Genomic DNA, 25,721 nt, shown 5'->3' on the forward strand with positions numbered 1-25,721 from the left:
CTCAAGTGGCCCCCAATGGGTGGGGTGTCATTTTCGCTTTGGCCATCCTCTTTTGGCTACGAGCTCGGGATAGTGAGGAGGCCGAGCTGTTGGACGTAGACCAGCTCCTCGCGTGCTTCGAGGTGAAAAGGATAGCTAAGAAGCCTGGTCGGTTCTATATGTGCGCAAGGAAAGGCGCAGGCGGTATAGTTAAGGGGCCGACCTCCATCAAGGGATGGGTGAGGAAGTGGTTCTACGCTTCCGGGGAATGGCTTGCAAAGGACGAGTCAGGTTGTTCCTTCTTTGACGTCCCCACTAGGTTTGGGAACCTAGGTACGGAGTAGTTCTTACTTTTCGTAATTTTCTTCTGTCATTCAGGTCTAACTCGGATTTTGTCTTCGTGCAGTTTCAATCCGACCAGTCCCCGAGCTTACGCAAGCCTCCTTCGATACGCTGAAATACTACAAGGAGCGCTTTCCGAGGGGTAGGAAGGTCGGAACCCTGGTGACTGACGAACTGCTGCTTGAGTCCGGGCTGCTAGATTACAACCCTGCAGTTCGTCCCATTGAATCCTCAAGGCCGAACTCTGAACTTGGTATGCCGAGCTTGCCTCCCCCATTTTTCCTCTAACCTTGTGTTGACCCCTGTTTTTATTTCGCAGCCATGGTTTGCGGATTTGCAAGCGGCGTGAAGCGCAAGTCTAAGGGCCGAGCCCATGCTCTTGAGGCCGCCCAGAGTTCGAAACCTGCCACCCCTGTCGTGGCAGGGCCTGCCTCTGAAGATCCAGCCCCGGTGATCGAGCTGGAGTCTTCTGGGGGTCCCTCGAGGGAGAAGCGCCCCAGGGATCAGACCGAGGCGGTGGACGCCCAGACCGAGGCGGCGGACGCCCCGCCTTTGGGTGAGGATGCGAGGGAGGAAGCCCCTCTGAAGCGAAGAAGGAAGAAAAAGAAGGCGATCTCCCCCTCGGAGGTCGGAGCTTGCAGGGTCTTGCCTGCAAGTTTCGCAGATCGGGTGGACGATCCTGCGGCCAGGATGGGCAGGACGTCCGACGTGACGGCACGGTTCAGAATTGAGCCGTCAAGTTCCTGGGTGAGGGACCAGGTGTCCCGCATTTCAGCTGCAAGTTTGGACCGCTGCCTAAGGAGGACGTCCAAATTTGTGAGCGCCCCTGGGTCCGTTCTGCAGAGGACCATCGACTACGCCGCCGAGGTAAGACTAGTGCCCCATTTTTGCTTGATTTCGCCCAATAGGTAGTTCGATCTAACTTTTCCTTGTACCATTTCGCAGGCATTCGTTGCTTCCATTCAATCGGCTCTGGCTGTCAAGGCCGAGCTGGATGTGAGGGAAGTTCTGGCAGCGAGGGAGAAAGAGGAGTTCTCCGCTGCCTTGGAGGCTGCTTCCTCCACCATGAAGGATGAGCTGCTGAAGGCTCACTCTGAGGTGGAGACTTTGAAGGTCGAGGTGGAGTCTCAGGCCGAGCTGCTGAAGAAGGAGGAGGACAGGCGCAAGGCCCAACTCCGAGCTGCCCACGCTATCACCAGGTGCTTGGAGAGGGAGAAGTTCCAGCTCCTGAAGGAGAAGGACGACATGCTCCAGGCGCTTGAAGCGAAGGATAAGGAGCTGGAGCATGCGACTGCCCAGCTGGAGACGGCGAAGGAGCGCCTCAGCAATGGAGTCCTACTGGAGGAATCGTTTAGGCAACATCCTGACTTCGATGGATTTGCCAAAGACTTTTCTGACGCGGGCTTCAAGTTCCATGAAGGGCATTGCTTCCGACATGCCCGACCTTCAGATCGATCTCAGCGGTCTGAAAAGGAGGTATGCCGAGAAGTGGGCGTCTGGTCCTGGCGGCACCCCTGGCCCCCAAGCGTTGGTGGAACAGTATGTCAGAGATCTGGACTCTGACTACTCCGATCCCGAAGAGGACCAGGTCGGCTCCACTCAGGAGGGCGCTCCCCCAGCAGGCTCTTAGGCGACCACCCTTCACGAGGCTTTTCGCTGTTCTCCCTCCCTTTTCTTTTTGTTTGTAAGTGTCAGGGCAGAGCTGCAAGGTGTATAAGCCTTGGCTCTGCTCTTCATTCAATAAAGAGACTCTCATTCGCTTCTACTTTGTTGTTAGCAACCTCTTTTCTTTGCCTTTCCTTTGAACTGCAGCTAATGTCACCTCGCACCTCTTATTTTTGAGGTCGCGCCTTTAATTAACATAATTTGAAAGTTTGAGTTTGAATCTCTTAATGTTCAATACATTGCACCAACTCTGGATTTTTAACATTTCACACTTAACTTAAAAAGGTAAAAAGGCTAAAATCCTAAGTCCGCAGCTATTCTTCATATCGTTCCTCGTACCCCCAAGTTCGGAGGCTTGATCATTTTGAACTTTCCACATCGCCCCCTTTGCCTTGAAGGTTTGAATTTTAAGTTCGTCAGTGGTTTTGGCATCGCACCTCGTACCCTTAGGCTTCGAAGGATTGAATTTGAACCAACTGCTGGAATGCGATCGCGTGGGAGTCCGTGGCCCCCATTTAATTTCTTGTCGAACTCGGAAGCATGAAATTAAATCATCACATTTATTCCGATCATAATTCTTTTGGAACAGTCTTTACAGATGCATTGAAAATCCTTTTGTCATTTCAAGGATAATAACGCTTCAGGTGCTCCGCGTTCCACGGGTGCTCGAGGACGTCTCCTTTCAGATCGGCCAATATGTACGTCCCAGGTCGGACTATGCCCTTGATCTCAAACGGGCCCTCCCAGGCCGGATCAAGGGCACCCACATGCGTTTGGACCCTCCTTAAGACCAGATGTCCGACCTGAAAGGCCCGAGGTCGAATGCGGGCATTGTAATGTCTGGCCATTCTGCCCTGATATCCTGCCAGGCGTAGCTGGGCCATTGCTCTTCTTTCTTCCAACAGGTCGAGGTTGAGGAGCAGCCCATCCTCATTCGTCGTAGGCTCGTAATGCTCTACTCTGTCAGATGGTATGCCGATCTCAACCGGGACTACAGCTTCGGAGCCGAAGGCCAGGTAGAACGGGGTCTCACCCGTCGACTCTCGTTGGGTGGTCCGGTACGACCATAGAACCTCTGGTAGCTCCTCGGCCCACCTGCCTTTCTTGGAGTCCAGTCTAAGTTTGATGCCTCGCTTGATGATCTTGTTGACCGCCTCCACCTCCCCATTTGCTTGCGGATGTGCGGGGGACGAGCTGAGATGACTTATGCCGAGTTTGCTGCAACAGTCTTTGAACTTGGCGTTGTCAAACTGCTTCCCATTGTCTGTCACTATGGCCTGCGGTATACCAAAGCGACATATGATATTCGTCCATACGAAGGACGTGACCCTGGATTCCGTTATGTGGGAGAGCGCCTCGGCCTCGGCCCACTTGGTGAAGTAATCCACAACAACCACAGCGAACTTGGTCTGGCCCTTGCCCAAAGGGAAAGGACCAATGATATCTACCCCCCACTGCGCGAATGGCCATGGGGCCGAGATGGGGGTGAGCAGCTCGGGAGGTTGGTGGATTATGGCCCCGTAGCGTTGGCAATTGTCGCAAGTTCTAACGAACTTCTTGGCGTCCTGGCTGAGGAAGTGGATTAGCTCCTCTATGTCGGTGGCCCCCAGCTTGGTTCCTATGCTTACCTGCTTCTCGGGACTAAGCAGAGGAACAAGCTTGAGCTCCTCAGTGGGTGCGGCAAACTCCTTCCTCGGCTGGTCGGCCTCGAACTCGAGCGTCCCATCCCTGAGAGTTTCGAGGGCGCAGACCGATGAGCCTTTGAGTGCGGCGGCATAGCACTCCCTCGAAGCGGTCTGTTCTCCTTGGACCGTGCCCACGCCATTGGGGGTGGAATACTTCAAAATTTGATGAAGTGTTGAGGGAATGGCCCGAAATGAGTGGATGATGGGTCTCCCAAAGATGGCGTTATAGGCCGATCTACCGTCAACTACCACGAACTCGGCCATTTGAGTGACTCGAGTTTGGTCCTGCCCCAGCGTGACCGGCAAGTCGATGCAACCCTCTGGGATGACCGATTCTCCAGAGAACCCAACCAGCGGCGTCGGGCTTCTCTTCAATTGCGACCTCGTCCAGCCCAAGGCGAGGTAGGTCGGTAAGGACAGGATGTTAGCGGATGCGCCCCCGTCTACCAGCACTCTCCTGACCACCACATGATCAATCAAGGGAGCAATCACAAGGGCATCATTGTGGGGCAGGTGGACCTCCTCCAAGTCTGCACCGTCGAAGGTGATTGGGCAGGTCGGCCCCTGCTCCCTGATTATGCACACCTCGCGCCTGGCTGCACGGGCTAACTCCTTTCTTTTATGTCCGGATTGACCCATGCTTGCCCTCCAAAAATGGTATTGATGACCGCAGGTCGGTCGGTGCGCCGGGGTGGCGTCCTTGAACGCTTTCGCTCTTCCTTTTTCTCTGTTGAGCTGGTCCTGGGCTTTCCCACAAACTTCTTGAAGTAGCCGTCTTGAATTAGATCCTCAATTTGGCGCTTCAATTCCCAGCAGTCCGACGTGTTGTGGCCATGCTCCCGATGGAAGCGGCAATACTTGTTCTTGCTGCGCCTCTCCGGGGCTCCCCGAAGTTTCTCCGGACGCTTGAGTAGTTTTTCCATTCCAGAATCCTCGATGTTCGTTAGGATCTCGGAAATTGGAATCGTGGTTGGGGTGAAGCGCTCGTAAGGTCGGCTCCTGGTAGGTCCGTTCTCCGCCCTTCGATACTCAGCTCGGCCGCTGGAGAAGGATCCTTTGTCCTTGGACTTGGGATCTGCCCTTTCATCTTTTCCACTTCTGCCCCGGCCGATCTTTCGTTCAGGTCGGCCAGTTTTGGTTCGGAGGAGCTCCTGTCCATCGATGACTTTCTTCGCCTTTTGGAGCACCTCGGCGAAGGTGGCCGGGGCCTCCTCTCCAAGTTTCACCGTGAGGGCTTCAGCGGCTAGACCGGTGAGGAAATAGCACATGGCCGAGTCATCGGAGCAGTATGCAACCTTCAACTGCTCCTCCTGGAATCTGGTGACATACTCCCGCAGCGTCTCACCCTCCTTCTGCCTGATGGTGGCGAGATGGGTCACTGTCTTTTTGTCATAGTGCCGAGAAGAGAACTGGGCGAGGAACTCCCTTCTCAGCTGAGAGTAGGTCGAGATCGACCTGGCTGGCAGTCTCCGTTACCACAATCGCGCGCTGCCAGTAAGCGCGATCTGAAAGGCGCGGCATTTGATTGCGTCTGATGCCGCTTGGAAGTCCATGAGGCCTTCAAAGACTTCAACATAGTCCTTGGGGTCCTTCGTCCCGTCATAAGGCTTCACGGTAGGAGCTTTGAACTTCGGAGGGATTGGTGCTTCCAAAACGTCCGAGGTGAAAGGCGATTCTCCCAAGTCGCCATCGTTCAGTGAATCTTCTTTCTGCTCACATTTGGCCTTTAAGGCCTCCACCTGAGCATCGAGCTCCCCCCTCAGTTGGTCGAACTCCTCCCTTGTGATTATCCCTGCGGGATTGTGAGAGGATTCAGCCTGCTGGTTGGAGCTCCTGTAGGAGCGGGATGGTGACTGCCCTTTTCGGAGAGACGAGCCTCTCTTTCTGTTGAGATGCTCATGGAGGTCTCCCCTCTGGCGAGTGTACCCCTCACTCTCGTTGTCTTCGGGACGTTCTTCCTCGGCTGGGCCGAGGTGGGAACCCCTTTGCTCGCGTACGTCCATGCGCGTCACTCGATTTTCAGATCGGGACCCTACGCTTGCAGCCAGCACCATTTCGTTATACATTGTCTCCCTGGAGCGCATTTGTGTGCGCATTGCCTCCATCTCTCTCTAGAGCGCATCAAAGTTCTCGCTTGTTGGAGCCGGGGCTGGACCCCGGGCGCCCTTCTTAGAGGTCCCACCTCGGCCACGGGTGGCCTTGGACGTCCTCGGGTGCGCAAGCGTAGGGCAGGCGCGGTGATCCGTGCCGACCTGCGGAGGGGTTCCGTTGCTAGGCCGTCGTGACCTTGCCCCTCTACCGCCGCTGCTCCGACCTCCCTCTGGTGGGCATCGCTGGTAGCTAGAGTCCTTCGATCTGTCGTATTGGTCGAATTCGCTGGTTGAACCATGTTCGCTCGCGTGTTGGTTTAAAGGAATTGGGATGACTTAGATTGTCAGTCGTCCCCACAGACGGCGCCAAATGTTTATGCAAAGATGTGCACAACAGTGTGTTCCTGATTGTAGCTCGAACTCGGCCTCCGGACCGACCTGAACACTTGGGCGGACCTGCACAAAAAGGTGAGCACTCCGACGATCAAGTCAGTATAGGTCGGATTCCAAGTTTAGTTCGAAGCCAGAAATCATCGTACCTGATCGGGGAGTGAGGTCCTCTACTTACGGGTGGTGGTTCCGCTAATCTCGCGACGGTTACATTCGGTAATCTCGGGACCGTCGGTTACACCCGGTGATCTCGGCACCGACGGTTACGCCCGATAATCACGCCGCAGACAGATGCTCACATCGGCCCCTACCGAGCTCCCCGGTAGGTCAGACCTGGGCCAGGTTCACCTCGGCCCTCATACTTAGCTTTCGTCGGCGTTGGTGGCAGCCATCTCGGCTATCCGAGCTGGACATGATTCAAGAATGACAAGATGGAAAATAAATGATGAACTTGAAATAAGCAAAGTTTAAAACAATAACTCAAAACTTAAAGGGAAAACGTAAATAAGTTGAGAGTAAAATGTCTAAAGCTGAAATGATCATTCAAGGATGATGAATGAAGTGAGGGGAGCTGCTATATTTATAAGAACTTCAAGGCGGTTAGGAGGTTGAGACATTCATGGAGAGTCATCCCTTTACAACATTTTTAGTTGGTTTGTTTGTTGAATTGGCCATCATCGAAGGAATGGAAGGCACGTGGAGGGGCTCGAGGAATCTTCAAAACACACCAAAACTTGTCTTTTACATTAAGGGCAATCTTGGAATTGGGGAAGGCGCCAGGTGCCTCGCTCGGTATTTTTCTGCACAATATTGTAATTTCTATTAGAAATCAACTCTAAAGTATGTAAAAATGTCCTATATGCATGTATAACCTAAGGTAACTCCAAATGAAAAATTTTGGACACTAAACAAGCTTAAAATACAGTTTCTTAATATAAAACGATAGAAAACAGCACCTAACTAGTTCATTTTTACCGATCAAATGATAATGTTGAATATAGACTTAACTAAAAAAAATTTTAGATAACTTAAAACTTTTAAAACATTTGAAAAAAAAAACAGTGAAAAATTATGGATATATTTAACTCTATTTTTTTTTCCTTCGTGAGTACGTTTATATAGGTATCCAATAAAAATGTTTCGAAAAAAAAAAGGTATCCAATAAAATATTATATGTAAAATGTAAAGTACTTGTAAATGAAAAATACCAACTGAAATGAAATGAATCCATAATATTTCTTTTTCTTCTTTTTTTTAATATTAATATTATTACTATATATATATACTTCTTTTCTTTCTTTTTTGGGAAGAGAGAATCCATAGTGAAAAGAAACAAGTGAAAGGTACTGATGCATTGAAAATTTTTAGTATATGTTTGAAATCTCATATACAAATTTCTATTCTGTCAGTTTTCTTGGGAAGATATGTCCTTTTCATTTCCCTTGAAATTATACATTTTTTTATTCTATAATTTCTTTTTTCTTTACTTTTTATGTAAAACTTGTTGAAAGTTAGTCAATTAAATATTGTCCACGGAATATAATTCAATTGATCAACGTATTAAAAACATTCTTTATAGGCTATAGCCTTGGAGCTTATTTTTATTAATATTTTTAATCAAACGAGAAAAAATAAAATTGATTTAGGATTGCATTTAAACATCGATTTAGAATTGTATTTAAACAATATTCTAAAAGTTAGAATTATTAAATGATCACGAATAATTATATAAAGCAAGTGTTTATCCCGCCTGAGTATAAGTCAATTATTTGAGGTATATATCATCGACTAAAATATCAGATGTTAAAATCTCCGCTTTTTACTTCTGGTTGAATTAAAGAAAATAATGTTTAGAGGCATGAATAAAGAAAATTTATGCATGAATATCATTACTACTTCTTAATGCTCTTTTCATTGTAGAGGCCCATGCAAGACAATCAAACAATGGGCCCAAATTGGGCTATGAACATCCTCTTCTGGGCATGGAAAACGGGCCTAGTCCATTTCTTCACACCATCGACAAAATTTTATGGTTTTGAAAAATGGCCAAAGTATCCAATATTACAAAAATGGCTATGAGACAGTTATACTTCAATGCTAGAATTTAATATAGACAAATATACCCTCCCACAAAAATAGTTAAATTATCCTACCATTACTCCTTAAATTTTGTGGCAAAAATACCCTTGAAACAACTTTTTGCTATAGCTTAATTTTAGGAAATAAAATAGTGAATTAAAGTTCAAAATTTTCAAAAATAAAATCTAGATTTAGAAATTTCAAAATTTCAAAAATAAAATCGGTTAAATGAATGATTTGAAAAAAATATATATAAAATGTAGAAAAATATGAAAAATATATGGCCTAATAAAACGTAAATAAAAGTGGAAAATGATTAGAAAAAATAAGATTGAAAAATCAAATACTGTTTTTAAAACTATGGAGAGGTAGCTACATTGGGAGACACGAAAATTAATACCAAACTCGCGAACCGTCTCATTCTTGCCAAAAAAAAAACGTAATCGATCAAAAAAGAACATACAAAAAATGTTACAAATAAAGGTAATGACAAACTAGAAACGTGGTGAAGCACCTGGACGAGGATGAAGCTAAGGTATTTTCTTATCCATACGTCGTATATAATAATACTTACGTTGTACTAAAAATAGTTTACTTACACTATAATGCGTGACTTGCTTGCACCATTTCATTACTTAGTGTTTACCATGGTTAAAGATAATCTCTATCTAATATAGGGTAAATAAGCACATAAACAGAATAAAGAAAAAATGCGTTAGACAGAATAAAGACAGAGTAAATAAAGATACACACAATACCTGGATTTTTCTAGGCTGCAAAAGACAAGATGAGATCATATGACTGCTTATTATATGACTATAATGACTCATGAGGGAGGAGACTCATTTTCCTTTCCAATCATCTTCCCTATCTTCTACTACTTTATCTCAACCCTCAATAATTATATTACCTTAAATATCGATTATTCCAATATTTGCTTCTAAGTTTTGTAAATTAAGACTCAAATGCACAAATTAAAATGGGATTCAAATGACACAATCCGCACATCCAAAGAATCAAGCTAGAGTAGAGCTTCACTTCGAATGAATATGACAACAAACGGTTTGGATGACATATTTTGTGGCAGAAAACTATCAAGGAGAAGAAAAAAATCTTCAGTTCTTGTATTGTTGAGTTGAATTCTTCTTATAATCTAAATGCTTACTAGATAAATTTCGATCACGGAATCGGAGACTGGAACTTTACAAGTCATTCTCTGTTCGATTTGTTGATCCCTCCATGTTTCAAGGAACTTAGAGATTGTTGGATTGATAAAAAATGGGATTGATGAGTGTAAGAATATTTAGAAGATGTGATTGCAACGGAATTTACTACCCAATTAGTTAGGTTTGTTATAGATTTTAATTAGATTATATGTTGGAGACAAATTAATAATATTTTTAAAATGTTTGAATGATACAGGTAGATTCGGTTGCTTGATAATGTAGATTTGGTAGCTTTACAATGTAGAAATTTTGATGGTTTGGTTATGGAGAGATTTTAGAGATTTGATAGTTTAATCATGTGATTTATGGGATGTGGGTGGTTGAAAACTAGATGGGTAAAATGGAGAAATGATGCCAGAGCAATATGAACATGAAATGTACAGAGAGGTAAATATGGAATTCTACCCCTCCCCTAAAATTCAGAAAATCAAGTATGGTCATATATCCAATTTACGAACATTTTAGTCATTTTTCATTATGATATCCTGTATGTAGCCATTTCTTAAGATTTCCCAAATAAAATTTGGGAAATCCCAAGGAATGACTACGTACATGGAAAAATGACCAAAGTGTTCGCAAATTGCATTTATGGTCATACTTCGATTTCCTAAATTTTAGGAGAGTGGTAGAATTTCATATTTATCATTCGCACATTTCATGCCTATATTGTCCTTGCATCCTTTTTTCCATTTTAATCCTTCACTTTTCCGCAAAAGATATTCTAGAAATCACATTATCAAACCGTCAAATCCCTAAAATCTCTCCATAACCAAGCCAACAACATCTTTACATTCGAAAACTACCAAATCTACATTATCAAACAACCGAGTCTATCTATATCATTGAAAATTTTTAAAAATATTATTAATTTGTTTCCAACATAATCTAATTAAAATCTATAACAAACCTAATTAATTAGCTAGTAAAATCCATTACAATCACTATTAAATACAGTGTCTCCTAAATATTCTTACAAAAATTTCATTCATCCCCATTTTTTAACAACCCAACAATCTCAAGTTCCTTGAGACATGGAGAGATCAACAAATCAAGTAGAGAATGACTTGTAAAGTTTGAGCCTCCAATTCCGTAATTGAAATTCATCGGGTAAGCATTCGGATTATAAGAAGAATTCAATTCAACAATAGAAGAACTGAAGAATTTATTTTTCTCCTTGATAGTTTTCTGCCACAAAATATGTCATCCAAACTGTTTGTTGTCACATTTGTTCGAAATGAAGCTATGCTCTAGTTTGATTCTTTGACTGTGCGAATTGTACACTTGATTTCCATTTTAATTTGTGCATTTGAGTCGTAATGTGCAAAAATTAAAAGCAAACATTGGAGGAATTGATATTTAAGGTAATATAATTATTGAGAGTTGAGAGAAAGTAGTAGAAGATGATTGGAAAGGAAAGCAAGTCTCCTTCCCCACGAGACATTGTATTCATAATGAGCAGTCACGTGATCTCATCTTGTCTTTTGCAGCAAGACTGATTGAGAAAATCCAGGTACTGTGTGTATTTTTACTTACTCTGTCTTTATTCCATCTATACGTCTCTTTACTTACTTTGTCTTTATTCTGTCTTACGCCTATTTACTTACTCTCTGTCTTGTCTTTTCTATACGCATCTTTACTTACTCTGTCTCTATTTTGTCTATACGAGTGTATTTACCCTATATTAGATAGAGATTATCCTTAATCATAGTAATAGATAGAGATTATCCTTAATCATAGTAAAAACTAAGTAATGAAATGATGCAAGCAAGTAGCTCATTATAGTGTAAGTAAACTACTTTCAGTACCACGTAAGTATTATTATATACATCGTATGAATAAGTTCTTTTTTGATTAATTACGTTTTTTGGGAAGAAGAAGATGGTTCGTGAGTTTGGTATTAATTATCGTGTTTTTCAATGTAGCTACCCCTCCATAGTTTTAAAAATAGTATCTGATTTTAGTCATATTTTTTCTACTCATTTTCCACTTTTATTTACATTTTATTAGGTCATTTTTCATATTTTTTTTGTATTTTAATTTTTTTAATTACAAAGTATTTATTTAACCGATTTTATTTTTGAAATTTTGAAATTTCTAAATCTAGAATTTATTTTTGAAATTTTGAACTTTGAAATTTTGATTCAATATTTTATTTCCTAAAATCAAGCGGTAGCAAAAAGTTGTTTCAAGCGTATTTTTGCCACGAAATTTGAAGGATAATGGTAGGATATGATTTAGCTATTTTGGTGGGAGGGTATATTTGTCTATATTAAATTCTACATTGAACTATAACTACCTGGTAGCCAGTTTTATGATATTGGATACTTTTTTGCTATTTTTCAAATCACTCTATTTAATATAGTCATTCCTCTACTTGCCCCATTTTATTTTCTTACCTCCTTATATTTGCTAAGTAAATTAGTTTCAAAACTTTTCGGTTTAAATACTATTTTAGTCATTGTACTATTAGTTTTGGTTCGATCGGCATATTTTGAAAAATTTTATTTTTGTCTATATACTTTCAATGTTTGTTCATTTTAGTCAATGTATTTTTAAAATATCTGTTTTTGTCTGTATACATTTAAAAATTTACAATTTTAGTCCCTATTTGTAATATTTTAACATAAATTTTATATGCCATAGAAATACTTTTATAAAAATTTATTGAGTGAAATGTCAAGCTAAAATTATTATCGAAAAATGAGATAAAAAATAAAATGAAGGAATTTAAATAGTCTATTTTTAAAAGGTGACACGTCAGCTTTCTAGTAAATCAAGTTGACAAGTCAGCTTTCTGGTCAATCAACACGTATACAGAATCTTGCATTGGTGTGATGCTCAGCCACGTAAATTTAGAAGAAGTTTGAACTTAGTTATAGCTGGTGCCGAGCCGAACTTAATTAGGTCATGTAGAAATCATGTACCTTTGAGAAAAAGAGCTAGAGACTCCGCTTTTATACGAGAGCTTTGGTAAGCGTGATCTTACTGTTCTGGCACTCGGTATCTGGAATCAGTAAGATATTTGTCGATGGTCGACGTCGAGTTGGACTCCTACTGAACTAGTTGTATGTAAGCACAAGTCGTCAATGTGGCAAATTGTAAACATCCTATAACAAGATGCTTTCATTTTCTCCTCTTAAAATTATTGAATGAGACTAATATGATATGGTTCCTTTATTTAAATAATAAACGAATTATAATGTAAGAAAATTAATATTCATTTAATGTTAGAACGTGTGGCATACAAGTAAACTACGAATTATATAATTGTGTTAATTTCTTCCAATAATTTATTGACTTCTTGACTTCCTGAGTTTTGAGGTTTTCTTTTAATTTTATACTTAAATATATAACTTTGTTCATAATATATTTTTCATTTTCAATTTTAACTAACATCAGCTTCATCCTTTGTGTGATAAAGTTTTAGGAAAAAATATTATTTTTTGTCTCTATATTGAACTCAAATAAGTTAATTTTTAATTTTGTTTTGACATCAATAAATTAAGTAAGACGTACGATTAAAATAAAGATTTTCTCCCTTAACAAACCAATTAATTTCAATATTCAACTGCTATATTATTCAAAATAAAGCCATGGAAACTCAAAATCTAGAAATGAACCTTCAATCTTATAATAGATCTCTACACTTTAAATGTTTTGTCTAACATAGATCATTGACCTTGTTTATGGTGACTTTGATCGCTGAAAGAACTGAGAGGTTGGATTCACATGGAGTATAAAAAGATCGAAAGAAAAAGAACACTTAAGTCAATAGAATCTGAGGTAAGTTCTTGAGACGATTGAACTTGCATCCTTGCGTATGGAGTATGACTCTGTATTTATGGAGGCTTTAGACATGTGGGGTTCCATGCATGAGATCTGTGGTGGTGGGTGAATGGTTGAGAGTAGTTTCATTTGATATCTCGACTTGGCATTTACTAAGGTTAAATTTAAGTGAGGTTCCAAAGTATGATTCATTGGTTTTGAGATATGAGGTATACCTCTCTGGATCCTAATAGCCTCTCTTCTCTTATCACTTTATGTCGCCCAACAGGCCTATTAAACATTCTAAAAAATTTACAAACCTATTAGTGACAAAAATGAAAGTTAAATCCATGAATTTAAAAAAATATCAAAAAATCAAGTATCTACTAAACATAAAATTGAAAGTGGATAGGTGTGCCTTAGCCGGTTGATATATTAGACAAAACTTTTAACAATTTAGGAACTTACTAAATTTGTAATTTAGCCCAACATTATTGTAACCAAATCAAATCACCTAGCTCATACATAGGCTATTAAATAATTTTAATCTATTTTATATTAATATTTGAACTTGGGCTAAACTTAAATTATGGTGTTAAATGCTATATTTGAAAACACACAAAAAAAATTCAGTGCTGAATCCGTCGGCTTTGCCGTCAATCGGAATTATGGCGGTCCGGCGAGATTCTCCTCCGGTGGAGCCGTGGGACGAGTTGAACGGCAAAGTGGTGATGGTGACCGGAGCCTCATCGGGACTGGGCCGCGAGTTCTGTGTGGATCTTGCCAGGGCCGGATGCAGGGTCATCGCCGCCGCTCGCCGTGCCAACAGACTCCGATCTCTCTTCCACGAAATTAATAATGGGTTCGGAAATTTCTGCTCTGGTTCTGCGGCGGCGGCGGCGGCGGTGGGAGATGGATATCAGCGCCGACGAAGAGAGTATCGAGAAGTGCGTGAGAAAAGCTTGGGATTGTTTCGGATTCATCGACGCTTTGGTTAACAATGCTGGTTTTAGAGGTCACTTATCTTACTTCGTTCTTGGTTCCAATTTTATTTTTACAAAATTCTAAAGTAAATTACTTTTTTTTTTTTAATTTACTCATATTTTGATTTTCTATTAATAAATTAAGATTAAAAAGGCACAAAGTTTTTTTTTTTCCAAATCTATATTATGTTTGGTAATAAATAAAAACAAGTTTTTAAAAAATCAAATAGGTTTTAAAATACTTTTAACGAAAACCTTTAAGATAGGTATGAAATAATAGTGAGATTGTTGTTTAGCATCTGAATCTTATTACTACTATAAATTTGATATTTGATAGTCATTTCTTTTTCTGAAAATTTTCTTTCTATTTTTAAAAATTTTCTCGCCCTATTTTCTTTAGTTTAATGATGGGCAATAAGAAACATGTTAATTCGTGTATGTTTGTGAGTATGGACTGACTTTTTGAAGAAAATATTTTTTTTAAAAGTAAATACACTCTTTCTATAAAATACTTTTAGAAGAATTACTAACTTAAAGTATTATTATTATTATTATTATTATTATTATTATTATTATTTTATAATTTTATAAAAGTATTCTTGTAAGTGATTTTAAATGAATAAAAGTATTAATGATTTTAAGTGAATAAAAGCATTTATTTCTTTTTTTTTTATCTATAGTGTTTGGTTTTCAATCAAAAGCATTTTTAGAAATATCTTATTGACTTAAAAATACTTTTTTTTTGGAGAAACACCGAAAAAGTAATTTATCCAAAAAAGTGAGTAGAAAGTAATTATTAAATGGAAATAAAGTATGTAGCGAGAGAGAAAAAAAAAACATATTTGTGGTGAGTTTATCACTTTCAAATTTAGTGCAACTAGACAAAAGGCACTTTTAAAAAAGGATGTAACCAAACACATAACTGAAAGTATTTATGTTAAAAATGTATTAATAAAAAATGTTTAAACTAAAACATAGGTGAAACTCACACTTAAATAGTGATTTAAAATGATTGATCAATAATATTTTTAAATGATACTTTATAGGATTTGTGCTGGAAAGATTTTAGAATAAGTGATTTTAGCCACAGAGATTTAATGATAATTGATTTAGTAAAAATGATTTTTATATAATTATTTTATCTTTGGTTACATACTATTTCAAATGATTTTATAATTAAAAGTGATTTTTGAAGGATTAATATTTGAAGTTTAAAATAATAATTTCACAACAAAAAAAGTGAGATAACAACAAAGTTAGAGAGGTAGAGACAAAAATTGAGACAGGGAAATAAATTTAGAAGCGAGATTATAACTAAAGATTTACAAAAAAAATTTAGAGAAAAAATTATAAAAAATAAATAAAGTTAGAGAATGACACACATTTTAAAAATTCAAAAACAAAATTTCTCAAATTTTAAGGTAAAAATGAGAGGAAACAAACAGACAAATTTGAAATTTTAAACAAATAATTATTTTAAAAATTAATTTCCTATGATTTTTTTTTTTTTGACAAAAAAGACATTTGGAAGTTAACCAATTTAATTCAATGGAAATTAACCTAAAACTAAAAACTAACCATGGGTACCATTTTGAAAATGAATTGAAGGTAAAGGTATTAAATTTAAACATTTTTAGAATACAAAAACTAAAGTAGAATAAATCTCAAAGTATTTTATGAACTGTAACTACTTTATTTTTATCACAGGCACCCTGAAGTCTCCATTAGAATTGTCTGTAGAAGAATGGAATCAAGTGGTAGGAACAAATCTCAAAGGATCTTGGTTAGTATCAAAGTATGTGTGCATACACATGGGTGAAACCAAACGAAGTGGATCCATCATTAATATTTCTTCAATAGCTGGTCTCAATAGAAATTCCTTGCCGTTTAATAAAGGGATATCATGAAATTCCTTGCCGTTTAATAAAGTATTATAACTTTTATGCCCATCTAGTATATTATCCTTTTTGTTTTTGTTTTTGTCTTGGAAGAGAATTCTTGAAAATCCATATGCTTCTTCCTCCATTCATTGCTCCGAAATCGGAAGTAATGGCGATCCGCCGAGATTCTCTTCTGCTGGAGCCGTGGAACGACTTGAACGGTAAAGTGGTGATGGTGACCGGAGCCTCATCGGGGCTTGGCCGTGAGTTCTGTGTGGATCTTGCCAGAGCTGGATGCAAAATCATCGCCGCCGCTCGCCGTATAGATAGACTCCGATCTCTCTGCGATGAGATTAATGGATTCGAAAATTTCTCCTCTGCTTCTTCTATTGCGGCGGTGGAGAGCCCCCGAGCAGTGGCGGTGGAGCTGGATATCAGCGCCGATGGAGAGAGTATCGAGAAGTGCGTGAGACAAGCTTGGGATTCTTTCGGATTCATCGAAGCTTTGGTTAACAATGCTGGTTTGAGAGGTAAATTTCTTCGTTCCTACTTAATTTTCTGTTTGGTTCTGGAGGAAATTTAGGTCGAGGGGAAGTCAATTTTAAGTCGGAAATTCGAATTTCAGTAGATTCTGATCGGAACTTCAAGTCTAGGGAGCTCGATTCTAGAATGCCTTCATAACAGGAACTGTTGAGATTCACTTCATTGCAGCAAAATGGGGGGGGGGGGGGGGGGGTGCTTTTGATGGATTGATTTCTGAATAACCTGATCTTCAAGAAAGGGTTGATTTATGAATTATGGGATCTTGGAATTGGTCTAAAAAACAATGAGCCTGATATTTGTGATGGATTGTACTTCAAGAGCTGTACTCCCAATAAATGTTAAAAAGAGTCACCATTGTTAGCTGTGGGACTATTTCTAAAGTTTTAAAGTTTATTAAATGTGAAATGACTAAATTTTCGACATTCGAAAGTACATGGACTAAAATAGAATAAGTCACTACGTATAGAGACTAGAAGGCCATTCTAATTCATCATCTTGGCTTTAGATTTTTCCCTTCATTTTGATTCACGACAGAGTATATTTTGTGAACTCTGTATTTCCACAACCATTTCATTCTTTCATAGGCACGGTGAAGTCTCCACTGGATTTACCTGAAGAGGAATGGAATCAAGTGCTGGACACAAATCTTAAAGGGTCTTGGTTGGTATCAAAGTATGTATGTATGCACATGCGTCATTCCAATCGAAGTGGATCCATCATCAATATATCTTCAATTGGTGGTCTTGATAGAGGGCATCTCCCCGGATGCGTCGCCTATGCTACTTCGAAGGCAGGCCTAAACACTTTGACAAAGGTAATGTTTCTTTGTATTGACTAGATTTTGCTCTTTGGATACCATGAGGATGTTTGACTTGGAATTTTAATCTGTCTGAGCTTGTGTAATTTGAAGTTAGGAAGTATTTATGTATGTAGCTTTGGGTCTGAAATGTGTACTATGTAGGGTTATAATTTAGAAATAGTTTAGCCCCTCTAGGTAGCAGTCTGGTTGGCAAAAGACTTGGATTTCTTGGTTATATTAAGTTTAGATGTCTCAACTTCGAACCTTTCGGGGAGCAAAGTTCCAACTCCAAGTTATCAAAAAAACAAAAATAAATAAAAAAAAGTGTGTAACTTAAGAAGGCGAGTTTTAGAAGTTTAGTCTGTAGTCTATGGAATTAGAAAACTCATTACGTGTGAATAACAAAATCTAGCTTTATAATTTTATACTATATAAGCCAAAACGAGCATAGCTTTATAATCTAACGGTAATGGTATATATCTCCAATCAAGAGGTTGGAAGTTCGATTCTCCACCCCCACGTGTTTGTTCTTAAGAAGACAAAAAATTATACTATATAAACACAATTTGTGAGCCAAATACCCTTCTCATGATTTTTTCTCGTTGATTTTTACCATTAGTCAGTCATCTATGGTTTGCTTTGAATTTATGCACGCATTGTGCTACTAGTGTGTGGTTTCATTTACTTAACTTTCCTTTCAAAGAAGTTATATATGGTAACAGGTTATGGCTATGGAATTAGGAGCCCACAAGATCAGAGTGAACGCCATATCACCCGGAATTTTTAAATCCGAGATTACAAAGGATCTCTTGCAGAAAAATTGGCTTAAGAATGTAGTACAAAGAATTGTCCCTTTAAAAACATATGGAACTTCTGATCCAGCATTAACAACACTCATCCGGTATCTAGTGCATGACTCTTCTGAATATGTCTCGGGCAACATTTTCATTGTTGATGCCGGAGCCACACTACCTGGTATTCCAATTTTCTCATCCCTTTGATCATCTATGATCCAGATTGATGATATATGAAGAATTTGAGGTAAAATTTCTTTGAACTTGCACCTATTTTTCGAGACCCCTTCAAGATTTCCGGTGGAAATTGATTGCAAGACTTGGAGATTCTCCTTACTTTTTAGTGTAAACAAATATGTAGTTCATCAGAAATTGTACGTTAGGTGAATGGTTTTTCTGTATAGTTATTTAATTTTCTCGTTTTTTGCTTTTTAAGAAATATGTTGACTAATTCTTTCCGATTTATTGTTCTTTCTATTTCATTGAAAAAAATAGAAATAGGTTTAGTAGTTATTTTTTTTTCTTTCTCTCTAATTTTAAATTAAAAGGAAAAAAAAAAATGAAAGTTTTGCTTCAAAATAAAGTACTCAAAATTAATTTGTTTTGATGCTATCTTTTAAATTGGTTAGAGATGTCAAATTTAGTCCCGGTTGCTTTAGATAAAGGTTATAAAGAGTCCTTGTTAGTTTCTGTAACTATCACCTGACATGGGTGTTATTTTTTTTCTCTTTTTTTTTTTTCATATGCCACGTGGATGAACGAGTGAAAAGTCAACAAAGAAGACTGAGTTTTCCTCGAGGAAAAATTTCTGGGTACTATAAGAGCATGAATATTTATTTCATTCGCTACTTGTACATTTTCATCATATTATTAAAAAATTGTGGAATTCACCAACATTAAAATAGTATTTGTAAATATAAAATCATGGTGTGAGCGAAGGGAGTTTTTCTCTTTTTCTTTGCTTCAACTCTCGAAACATAGTTTCGAGTTTTTCTATTTCTGTCAAATTCCGAGCTCACTATTTTGGAACTTGGAGGCATGAATTTAATGGATTTGAGCATCAATTTTGATTTGAAAAACCAAATATTTCTCCATGTGCGCATAATCCAAATCTATAAACTGTTGATTTCAATAGTAATCAGATGGTAGCAGTTTTGAATTCTCATTTTGTGTGGGAATGTATAGAGGTAAAAGGAAAGATTTTTTTAGAGAATAAAGATTTTAGCCTTTTTTTTTCATGTCCAAAATCAAAAGCATTTGAGACTAAAATGGAGTATGCAACAAAGTATAGATGACATTTTGATCGGAGACAGGTGTTTTATCCCGTAAAGTTATACTCGGTTTAGTTTTGGTATCACAAACTAATTCATTTGTAATGCCATATATCTAGTATAAGTGAAGCTACTTAAAACTAATTTTCTGTATTTCTTTCCACTTATTTAAACTCTTAGAGGCCGTTTGTTTTTTTTTTTTGAGAATGTGGCGTCTACCAATAAGATAGTCACGTTTCTTTTGGAGGATTTATTCTTGGAATGTGTTAAATTTATAGAATGTTTCAAAAATGTCTTTACGAATATTCATATAATTTATGCATTCATTTAATATAATAGATCTATTTGAAGTAATTTAATACTTTGTTTTTATATGATATTTTGTTGAAAAAATTAATTCATATTAAATTAATTATTAGACGATGAGTACATTAATTTATTTAAAAATAAAAATAAAGAATTTTTTTAAGAAAAAATAAAGAAAATTAATTAAATAAAATATATGGAAAAAATGAAAGGCAAAAATGTAAAGAGTAGATGCTCTCAACATGAGAATTTTGCAAACTCATATTTTAAAAAACATGTAAAATTCATTAGATGCCTCCCGTATGGGTATCTCAAAAATATCATAGGTATGTTGGTCGTAAAAGTTGTTTATTAGACATGAATACATTAATTTATTTAAAAATAAAAACAAAGAATTTTTGTAAGAAAAAATAAAGAAAATTAACGAAATAAAATATATAGAAAAAAATGAAAGGCAAAAATGTAAAGAGTAGATGCTATCAACATGAGAATCTTGCAAACTCATATTTTAAAAAGCATGTAAAATTCATTAGATGCCTCCCGTATGGGTATCTAAAAAATATCATAGGTATGTTGGTCGTAAAAGTTGTTTATTAGACGATGAGTACATTAGTTTATTTAAAAATAAAAATAAATAATTTTTGTAAGAAAAAATAAAGAAAATTAACGAAATAAAATATATAGAAAAAAATGAAAGGCAAAAATGTAAAGAGTAGATGCTCTCAACATGAGAATCTTGCAAACTCATGTTTCAAAAAGCATTTAAAATTCATTAGATGCCTCTCGTATGGGTATCTCAAAATTTATTTTAATTTATTTTATTACTATATTATTGATAGTAGATATTTTTTTGACCAAAACAATTTATTTAATATTAATATTAATAAATAATAAATAATAAAAATAAAATTACATCCACTAAAATACTATTTTATGAGAACCATCGTCATTTAATATAAAATATTATAATAATAATATTTAAAAATAATGTTATCATTATAATAATTAATAATAATGAATTATATTTTAGAAAATTTGACATTACTTAATAATAACAAAATTAAATTAAAAAAATTAAATATTAAATATTTTATAATAACTAATAAAAGTGATATAATTTTTACTAAAAGAAAAATTATTATTAGTATAAATAAAAAGAAATAAAAAGTATAAAACAATTAAATAAAAAGTTATGGATGGATCTAAAAATAGAAAAGTGGATGCAATAAATATGTGGAACCCACGAAATAAGGAATGAGAATGAGATCGATGAGGGGTAGGTGTAGAAGAATGTGATTGTCCATTTTTAGGGAATGAGAATGAAAAAAGTTGGTAGGTCCCACCATTTGATTCCCATTCCAACAATTTGGTAAATACCATAAAAGAGAATAAAAAAATGATTTCCTGAAGTAAACATGATTTTAGGAGTAAAAATCATATATGGGAGGTGACAAAAAAATTTAGTTTTTTCCTTATTTGTGATTTATTTATTAAAATATATGAACACGATTACCTTAGTAATTTTCACCTGGGTCTCATACTCTATTTTTTTTGACAAATCTATAAATCATTAAGATTTAAGTAATTTATGTGATAATTTCTCAAAAAAAAAAAAGAAAAGAAAAAAAGTAATTTATGTGATGACGTTGTTTAAATTAGGTACAGTTCTATCCCAAAGTCTTCGAATCAGAATTAGTAATCGAGGTTTGGAAATGCCGAATCTCCCTGGTCTCCTCCTCCAACTGGGTGGATCAAATTTAATGTGTTAAAATACAATTTCACAGGCTCTTTTCTTCCATTTTTAATTTAATCTCCCAGAGTTTTAAGAACTTTTATTTTAGTATCTCAAAAATTTTAATGAGTTATTCAGTCCTCTTCTATAATTTTTTCTAACGTAAAAAATGGTAGGACCTTTTTTCCCCTTCTTGTTGTACATCTAGGATATTAGATTCTCAAAATCTTGTATTAAGATTTCTTTTATATATTATTATTAATAAGTTTAACAAATGAATTAAGAGACTTGGACGTAAGATATTTGAGGAGATAATTAATACCTTAACTAGTCCAGCTATGGCACCCTCGGGTGTTGGCGCAGTGGCAAGAAGTTTGTTTGAAAATCTAGGTTCGAGCCCTATACTTTTAAAAACTGACTACAAATTTTACACCCGTTGAAAATCCTTTAATACAAATTTATAGTTATATTTTAAGAAACTAGTAAGAAACACGTGCGATGCACGTGGAACTCGAAAGTTTTATTTTTAAGTACAAAAAAATTAATTAAAATAAATGATAAATTATAACGTAACCTAATTTTATAAAATTGAAGATGTTGGTTTCAACATTTTATTATTATTATACAAATATTTTAGGTATTGGTATTATATTATATTAATTTTAATTAATACAAAATATTGATTTAAACATATTTTCTATTCATTTATTTATGGTACCTTTTACGATTCCTAATTATTTATTTATGTGAATATTTTAGATAATTCTTTTTTTTTCATATGAATATTTTTTTATTGGAATTTAAATCAACACATACGAGGTTGCATGAATGCTGAACTACGTATTATATTTTATCATAATTTTTTATAAAAATATTTTATCGGGATTAATTATAATTCTTTATTTATCATCAAAAAATATCACAATATATTATTTACTTACAATTTTTTTGTAATTATAATTTAAAAATAAAGGATAATTAATTATTCAACAAAATTGAAACTGAATTTAAACATGTTAATGAAATTAATAATTGTTTTATATATATTAATACAATACATTATTTATTGGACTTTATTTCTAAATTAGAAGTTTGAAAGTTACTGAATAATTACCTACTATAGTTCTCACCTATTTTTACCTATACCGACCCAATATTATCATATGTAGCTCAACCATAAACTTCAGCTAATAACAAAGCCCGACTACAAGGATTTTGTATTTCTAAACCTAAATGCACAAATTATAGAAACCTATTTTTCTCTCCTCTCCCTTCACGCGTGTATCGCCTTTCACTATATATCTTCTTCTTCTATCCAGTGCCGCTACTGTCTCAACAGCTTTCTCCTTCTGGTTTGCCACTACCGTTCCCTCTCTTGATCGCGCCCCTAGCATACAAGTTTAAAGCAACAACATTTTGCGACCTCGACTACAACTGTTATGCCGTTTGTCTTCCCTGTAACGACTTCTACTATGCCCTTTGGTTAAGTATGGTGTGAACGAAAATCTCACTTTCTCGCAACTTTTTAGTGCTCTTCCCTTTGCATTTTGTATTTATCTCACCCACTATGTGTATATATATATATATATATATATATATATATGGAAAAGATGAAGAAAATGAAAGAGTTTTTAGAAGTTAAATGGAATAAAGATAATGAAGCATTAATAATTCTTCTAATTATAGTCTTATTCATAGTATATGGCAAAATTGAAATAGGAAGATGAAACACTAAAAGGTATTATGGCATAAATGAAGGGAGAGGGGAATTTAGAGGGGTGTGATCGCGAGGGAGAGAAGAGAGAAATGAGGAGAGAAATGAGGAGAGAGAAAATTTGTATTTAAATTACACAATTAGAATCAAAAGAATAGGGAAAAGAGTTAAAATGAGAGGGCACAAATACCATACATAATTTTTCCTTAGAGTGGTTTTTATATACACTATAAATTTAGTCGGGAAATCATGCTAAAATTATAAGGCAAAGAAATGAAAATAAATTGGAAATGAAAGTTAAAATTGCATACACAAAAATAGGTGTTTAAAGTAAAATGACAAAAATAACCAAAGTCGAAAGCAAGAAATAGTATTTAAATCTTAGTTTTGATCCATTTTCATTGCAACATTTTGGTCAGAGTTTTTGTAATCTTCCTGAATTCTCTCTGTTTTCTTCTTCCTCTGTAACTTCCTCCGCTTCTTCATCGGCCGGCGACCGGAAAATTTTATGGCGATTCAGCAAATTTCTACTCAGCTGGAGCCGTGGAACCACTTGGACGGCAAAGTGGTGATGGTCACCGGAGCCTCCTCGGGGCTCGGCCGTGACTGCTGTCTCGACCTTGCCGGAGCTGGCTGCAGGATCATCGCCGCCGCCCGCCGTATCGACAGACTCCAATCTCTCTGCGACGAGATTAATCACCTCGATTTCTCCGAGTCCTCGTCGGTCGTGGCGGCGGAGAGTCCTCGAGCTGTGGCCATGGAGCTTGATGTTGCCGCCGATGGAAAGAATATCAAGAACTCCGTGAGAAAAGCTTGGAATTCTTTCGATCGGCTTCATCGACGCTTTGGTTAACAATGCAGGTTTGAGAGGTAATATCTCTGTTTACAACTTCATTTTCTGTTTGGTTCTCGAGAAAACCTTTAGAAAACCTTATCTATGTATTTCCATAACAATTTTGTTATGTTTTACCACATTAGGAATCGTGTAGTCTTCACTGGAATTGTCCGAAGAGGAATGGAATCAAGCAGTGGACACAAACCTTAAAGGACCATGATTGGTATCGAAGTATGTGTCCATGCACATGCGTGACACCAATTGGGGTGGATCCATCATCAATGTCACTTCGATGGCAGGTAATGTTACTAGCTCATATCGACTAGTCTTTGCTCTTTAGAAGTTGAGGGAATGCTCTAACTTTGATCAATAAATTTGTTAACTATGAGTATGTTTAGCATACGATTTTGCGATTTGTAAAAATTAGTAGATAGCTTAAGTGGCGAGTTTTGGAAAATATGAACTATACTGTATAGTTCATGTGATTAGGAAATTCATAACATGAGATGGACAAAACTTCATAGTTTCATAATCTTTCTATAGAAACGAATGGTTGGTGTTATAATTTATCACATGAATAGAATTCTTCTTTGGATAACTATGTAATAATTTTGAAAATTTGATTCATGATATCAGGTTATGGCCCTAGAATTTGGAGCACGCAAAATTAGAGTGAATTCTATATGCCCTGAACTGTTTAAGTCTGAGATTACAAAGAGTGTCATGCAAAAAGATTGGTTTAAAAACAAAGCATTGAGAACTGTTCCTCTAAAAACATAGATTGGTTTATTATCATGGTGGACTATGCTTGGAACTTTAGCCCCATGTCACCCGTCTTCAAGTTTATTACTATATTGTTGAGACAATAAACCTCTCCACATTTTAATAACCACGTATATCATGAATTTTTCTCGGTTCTAATTGAGGTACGGTTATATTCTCATGTAGACCCCTAAATTTGTTCGATATTCAATTTCATCCTTCTTTTTTATTTGATTTGTAGTAGTTTTCTTGTAAAACTTTTGTTTTATTTGTATGGTCAATATTTTTTTTTTTGTGTTTTATCAAAAAATAAATAAGTAATATAAATAAAAAGTATTCGATTTCAATATTGATTTCCTTTTCAAAATTAAATCATTTAAATAAAATCAAAAAAAGATTTTTTGGATTAAATGTGAATATCCATTTTTTCTCAAAATAAAATCTTTCAATAAAAATAAAATAAAATCTTAGTATGGAAAAGTTTTAATTCTGATTTAGCATAATTTGGGTAAAAATCAAAATTTGAAATAAAAGCCTAAGATTTGATTGATTGTGTAAGGAATGAAAATATCTGGGAAATTTGAAATTTTGACCCCTCCCATAATCCACTTTGAATTTATGACCCAATTTTAAAAAAAAACTAATCTAACCCCATTCTTCCTTATTTATTAATAATTTCATAATTTTTAAATGTAAAATTACTGTAGTACCCTCCTCATGTTTCAAAATAACATCTCCCCCCAACAAATCTCTTTACAAATCTTTATTCACTCCACAAATATGTCACAATAATTAATTACAACCCTAAAAAATCTAACTTTTAAAAAAAATCTAACTCAAACAGTAAATTAAAAGTTTAATATGGAAAAAATAAAAACGTA

The 25,721-nt window shown here is 36.5% G+C and overlaps 1 protein-coding gene across 1 annotated transcript; it reads left to right on the forward strand.

The window, feature by feature from the left end:
- Positions 1–15,940: 15,940 nt before the first annotated feature.
- Positions 15,941–19,175, forward strand: LOC111021732 (uncharacterized). Its single transcript, XM_022298768.2, has 3 exons — positions 15,941–16,614; positions 17,212–17,441; positions 18,149–19,175. Exons 1-3 carry the CDS (start codon positions 16,215–16,217, stop codon positions 18,425–18,427), a joined length of 909 nt encoding a protein of 302 aa, XP_022154460.1. The 5' UTR covers positions 15,941–16,214; the 3' UTR covers positions 18,428–19,175.
- The last annotated feature ends 6,546 nt before the right edge of the window (positions 19,176–25,721 follow it).

Source organism: Momordica charantia (genome assembly GCF_013281855.1).
Source record: "Momordica charantia cultivar OHB3-1 chromosome 1 unlocalized genomic scaffold, Mcharantia_2.0 BLBB01000001.1, whole genome shotgun sequence".
NCBI lineage: Eukaryota > Viridiplantae > Streptophyta > Magnoliopsida > Cucurbitales > Cucurbitaceae > Momordica > Momordica charantia.